Below are 6,136 nucleotides of genomic sequence, written 5' to 3'. Positions count from 1 at the left end.
TGAGCTGGCCCGTTATGCGATTTGGATGGTTCCCACTGATAGGGAGAGGATCGGGAGGTTCATTGATGGCCTCACATATTAGCTGCGGTTGCTTATGACTCGAGAGAGGGTATCTGGTGCTACTTTTGATGAGGTAGTCGACATTACCCGGCATATAGAGATGGTCTGCAGCCAGGAGCGGGCTGAGAGGGAGGCCGAGAGGCCTCGTGGATCGGGTGGTTTTAGTGGTGTTCCTTCCAGGTGTCAGTTCCACTAAGGTAGAGGTCGTCCTTACAGGCATGCTCAGACGGCTCGACCAGCTCATCGTGGTGCATCAGTTAGCCACGGCTCTTATAGTGCTCTCTCAAGCCAGTCTTCATTCAGTGCACTACCAGAGCAGAGTTCTCACCATGCCTCGTCCACTCAGGTTTCTACGGGTAGTTCCTTGGGATATCAGGAGCAGCAGTTCCGTCAGAGGAGGGGTTGTTTCGACTGTATATATCTTGGTCATATCAAGAGAGATTGCCCTAGGTTGTTGAGTGGGACTCAGTAACAGAGTTCTCGGTCGATGGCACCAGCACCAGCAACAACAACTACACCACTCGCTCAGCCAGCTTGGGTGGGGCCCAGTCAGCTAGAGGTCGCCCTAGAGGGGGAGGCTTATCAGATGGTCGTCAGGCCCGATTCTATGCTCTTCCCGCCAGACCAGATGCCATTGCTTCAGATGTAGTGATCACAAGTATTCTCTGTTTGCTACAGGGGTGCCTCTGTATTATTTGACCCTGGTTCCACCTATTCGTATGTATCATTATATTTTGCTCATTATCTGGATATGTCGCGTGAGTCCCTAGTTTCATCTATTCATGTATCTACGCCGGTGGGTGATACTATTATTATGGAACATGTATATCGATCATGTGTAGTGACTATTGGGGATTGGAGACAAGAGTTGATTTCTTGTTGCTTAGTATGGTTGATTTCGATGTGATCTTGGGTATGAACTGGTTGTCTCCATGTCATGCTGTTCTGGATTGTCACGCTAAGACCGTGACGTTGGTGATGCCGGGGTTGCCACAAATTGAGTGGCAAGGTTTTCTAGACTATGTTCCTAGTAGAGTGATTTCATACTTGAAGGCCCAACGGATGATTATGAAGGGTTGTTTATCTTGTTTGTCCTTTTTGAGGGATGTTAGTGTTGTGACCCTTACTATTGATTCTGTTCCGATGGTGCGAGATTTCCCAGATGTGTTTCCTGCAAACCTGTCGGGCATGCCACCCGATAGGGACATTGATTTTGGTATTGACTTGGTGCCGGGCACTCAGCCCATCTCTATTTCTCCGTACCGTATGGCACTAGCTGAATTGAAAGAGTTGAAAGAGCATCTTCAAGAACTTATTGAAAAGAGGTTTATTAGGCCTAGTGAATCACCTTAAGGTGCACCGGTTCTGTTTGTGAAGAAGAATGATGGTACTATGAGAATGTGCATTGATTATAGACAGTTGAACAAAGTAACAATCAAGAACAAGTATCCTTTCCAGCGTATTAATGATCTATTTGATCTGCTTCGGGGAGCGAGGGTGTTCTCCGAGATTGATTTGAGGTCTGGGTATCACCAGTTAAAGATTCGAGACTCGGATATTCTTAAGACAGCTTTCAGGATCCGGTATGGTCATTATGAGTTCCTTGTGATGTCTTTTGGGTTGACCAACGCCCCAGCAACGTTCATGAATTTGATGAACATTGTATTTCAGCCTTATCTCACCTCGTTTGTCATTATTTTCATTGATGATATGCTGGTGTACTCTAGTAGCCAGGAAGAGCATGCCCAACATTTGAGCATTGTATTGCAGCGGTTGAGGGAGGAGAAGCTTTATGCCAACTTCTCCAAGTGTGAACTTTGGCTCAGTTCAGTGTCGTCTTGGGGCACATGGTGTCCAGTGAGGGTATTCAGGTGGATCCGAAGAAGATAGAGGCGGTTCAGAGTTGGCTTTCCTAGACCGTCCTCAGCTACGGAGAATCGGAGCTTTCTTGGTTTGTCTAGTTATTATCGTCGCTTCGTGCAGGGTTTCTCGTTTATTGTATCGCCCTTGACCAAAGTGACCTAAAAGGGTGCTCCTTTCAGGTGGTCGGATGAGTGTGAGGAGAGCTTTCAGAAGCTCAAGACTGCCTTGACCACAACTCAAGTTCTAGTTCTACCATCAGCTTCTGGTTCTTATACAGTGTATTGCAATGCTTTTCGGATCGGTATCGGGTGTGTGATGCAGGTGGGTAGAGTGATTGATTATGCTTCGCGCCATTTTAAGTCTCATAAGAAGAACTACCTTGTTCATGATTTGGAGTTGGCTGCCATTGTTCATGCGTTGAAGATTTAAAGGCATTATCTCTATGGCGTGTCTTGTGAGGTATTTACAGATCATCGGAGCCTCCAGCACTTGTTCAAACAGAAGGATCTAAATCTGAGGCAGCGGAGATGGTTGGAGCTGCTAAAGGACTATGATATTACTATTCTGTATCGTCTGGGGAAGGCCAATGTGGTGGCCGATGCCTTGAGTAGGAAGGCAGTGAGTATGGGTAGCCTTGCATTCATTCTTGTTGGTGAGAGACCTCTTGTAGTTGATGTTCAGGCCTTGGCCAACCAGTTCGTGAGAATAGATGTATCGGAGCCCAGTCGGGTTCTAGCTTGTGCGGTTTCTCGGCCTTCCTTATTTGGGCTAATTTCTATAATTATTGAGAGCCCGTGAGACTAGAGAGGTTGATGACTGAGTGACGCCGAGGGCCTGATTCTGATCTTTTGATACCATAGCACGTGAGTTGTCCGTGCGGATCCAGACTATAGAGGTTGCTGACTGAGTGAGACCGAGGGCCTGATTGTGATCTATTGATACCATAGCACGTGAGTTGTCCGTGCGGATCCAGATATTTATACTGTAGCACGTGAGTTGTCTGTGCGGATCCTGATATGATACTATAAGACGCGAGTTGTCCGTGGGGATATGCTGTAGGAGTCCCTCTGGAGTCTGTACACCCCAGTGAGCGTAGGTACCTATTGAGAGCGAGTATTGAGGGTTGAGTGCCGAGTGTGAGCTATTGAGGAAGTCTGAGTGACTGTTGTCCTGAGAGGTTGTATTTGCTTTCATTGTTCTTGCACATAGCTTCCATATATCACTGTTTGAACTTCTGGGAGATTTATATCCGGTTTTTACTTGAACTTGGCTTGCACAAATTGATTTGACTTAAATTGCCGAATTGAAAGCATGTCTATTTTTCCTTGTTGAAACTACTGGAAATGAACTATAATTGTGTAGCTCGTCACTATCTTCAGTTCTTTATTTAGTATTGTTACTTACTGAGTTGGTTGTACTCATACTATACCTTGCACTTCGTGTGAAGATCCAGATGTTTCTGGACATGGTGGGTGTTGATCTTTCGCACGGTTGATCGTCGGAGACTTCAAGGTAGCTGCCCGGCATTTGTAGTCCTTGTTTCTCATTCCTTATCCTTTTCTTTTATTGTATTTTGATCCAGACTTTCATAGACATTTCTTTTCTAGACTGGTGATGTATAGACGCTCATGAGCTCAGTGACACCCCGAATTTGGGAGTTGTTTTCCGCAGTTGTGTTTTGGGTTTTTACCCTGTTTTATAAAAACTTTGATTATTTTAAATTAGTTGATTCATTTTCTGTTAAATGTTGGGAGTATTTTGAAAATGTCAGCTTGCCTAGTAGTTATGTAAATTATTGATATGGTAAATTAAGAGTTTAAGTTATGTAAAATGTCATCATAAATAATTTTTTGCCCTATTAAATCACCTAAAAAAATGTATACATGTGAGCTTTGTTAAATATGAAATTTGAAATCTTGAATATGAGACAAGTTATCAGGTAAAGATGACTGATAAAACTTCCTTACAAAATTCCTTACAGCATCAATAATAGCTAAACATCGTAAAATTAACTGGCTGATTCACAAGAATACATTTTTATTGTTGAGTGGCTAATGATTTGACTTTTTGGACCCAATGAAGGTTCTATTTGTGATCATTCCTTTCACCACTATATTCCTTCCAACAAATTAGGTCACAATGTTTGGTGCCCCATCACATCATCTCAAACGATATATCATGGTACGGTTGAATGTACTTTTCATTTTCCTCTAGTCTTTTTCCACTACTCCAATATATTAGTGGAAACAAGTCTATTTACAATTTAATCTTTGTAGCTAAATAAAGATTCCTCGATCCCCACCATTAATTCGCTGCAAATTTTGATCTTAAATTCTACTATTAATTGCTTGCTTGCTGAATTCTGAACTACTCGTATATATTATGGGTAATAATAATAACTTGGGAATTACTTCTTCACGGCCCACCATAGCTTTTCCTCTTGGTCTAGCTCTTCTTGTCCTTGTTCTTGTCTGTATAACTGGCATCTTTGCTTGTTGCTACCACTGGAATAAGCTTCGATCCCTTCTTTGCTCTTCGGCGTCTGCTACCCATCTTGATGATCAATCATCTGATGGTTCGGTTTTTAAAATTATCCAGGTACTGTTAATACTTCCTCTTCATTTTCTTTTTAACCATTTTGATGTGTGTCTGTGGTGGTGGGGTTTGGGGGGGAAGGGGGGTGGAGGATGTTTACTTGGTGGTGTCAAGAACCAAGGAGATTCATAAGAGGTAGCATATTGAAGTGTGTGACTATCTTGTCTAAAAATTAAATAATTTGATAGAAAGATCATACTTTTATTTATTTAATTATGTTTTCATCATGCCCCTCAATTGCAGCCTTAAATTTTTTTTTATGTGCCAAGGACATGATTTTTTTTTTTAATCATAATGGATGACGGTGAGAATAGAACTCAAGGGCTAACGCTTAAGCATCGGCTAGTGGAACCACTCTTGTCCTTCTTTCGTATCTAGTACGGTGAACAAGTGAGGTAGGGGCTCTTCGATTAGACGAGCCAGTCCAACTAGGCTAAAATACAACCATCCACTCCTTTTCATGGCTTTAGCAAAGCTTAGGTCCTCAGGTCTAAAATGAGCCTATCGGTCCAATCCCTATTCCCCTTCTATTATTCAATGACCTTTACCTACATACTCAAATACTATATGAAGTGTTTGAACATTTCATCTAAAGTTTAAACTGTTAGATAGAACATATTTTTATTTATTTAATTATATCTTCATGCGGTCAATTACGACTTTTGACTCAAAACTAACATTAAATACATAGTATATATTTCGAACCTTCATTTTTAACCTAGAATTCATAGCCTCTAAATTCTGGATGTATACAATTTCCTCATGCATGCATATTGGGGGTTTGTTTTAGGCGCAGAAGCAGAAAAATGGGGAGAGCTTGACAATATTGATGCCCGGAGATGAAGTTCCAAAGTTTGTGGCTTTGCCTACTCCTCATCGGTGTACTCTCCAACTCTAAAAGCTGATATTGATAGAGGATTGATTTTTATGTAATACAGCTTAAGAATCAATTGGAATTTAAGCTGACAAAGCAGCACAGAATTGAATTAAGTGTAACTACTCCACGAAATTAAATTAGCCAATTTTGTTTTTACTTCTTACCCTCTTGGCTTCAACTTTCGAACTTGTTTCTGAACTTTGGACTGCTTGATGGCTTTTCCTCTATGTCCTCAATCTAAATAAGGTTTAAGACAAGGTAAGGTGAAAAAGTTACTTAGCACATGATGCTTATATCAACCAATTAATACAAAACATTTGTCGTGTATATAAGACCTTAAAGGCAAAGGGAATCAAACTGCTAACATTTCGACACCATAAGACCTTAAAGGCAATCTTCGACTTTACAGGCCACAGCCACCCAACCCGGGGACTGACATTTCGGGCAAGCTCGAAGTGAAACGGAAGATAATCCCAAAGGGCAAGTTCCGGACTAAAAAGGCTACGACCAGATTAACATGGATCGGAGACACCCGAAATCCGTAACAGATATGAAAGCCCAAGGGCTATCTTAACCTAAACGGAAGCATATCTCGAACACTCGGGGACTACCTACCCGAGCTATCTAAACAATAAGACCTCAAGAGGCACCCCCGGTATACACACCAAGGCCATCACATTCGGGGATTAACATTTCGAACAAGTTCGAAATGTTATCGGGAAACAAGTCCAAAAGACATAC

At 42.0% G+C, this 6,136-nt stretch overlaps 1 protein-coding gene across 1 annotated transcript; it reads left to right on the top strand.

The window, feature by feature from the left end:
* The first annotated feature begins 4,144 nt into the window (after window positions 1-4,144).
* Window positions 4,145-5,554, top strand: LOC109209126 (uncharacterized protein At5g65660-like). The gene is made up of 2 exons (XM_019372313.1): window positions 4,145-4,521; window positions 5,309-5,554. Exons 1-2 carry the CDS (start codon window positions 4,306-4,308, stop codon window positions 5,414-5,416), a joined length of 324 nt encoding a protein of 107 aa, XP_019227858.1. The 5' UTR covers window positions 4,145-4,305; the 3' UTR covers window positions 5,417-5,554.
* The last annotated feature ends 582 nt before the right edge of the window (window positions 5,555-6,136 follow it).

The sequence above is a fragment of the Nicotiana attenuata genome, unplaced genomic scaffold (genome assembly GCF_001879085.1).
Source record: "Nicotiana attenuata strain UT unplaced genomic scaffold, NIATTr2, whole genome shotgun sequence".
Lineage (NCBI taxonomy): Eukaryota > Viridiplantae > Streptophyta > Magnoliopsida > Solanales > Solanaceae > Nicotiana > Nicotiana attenuata.
This window is presented reverse-complemented; position numbering and strand designations above follow the sequence as displayed.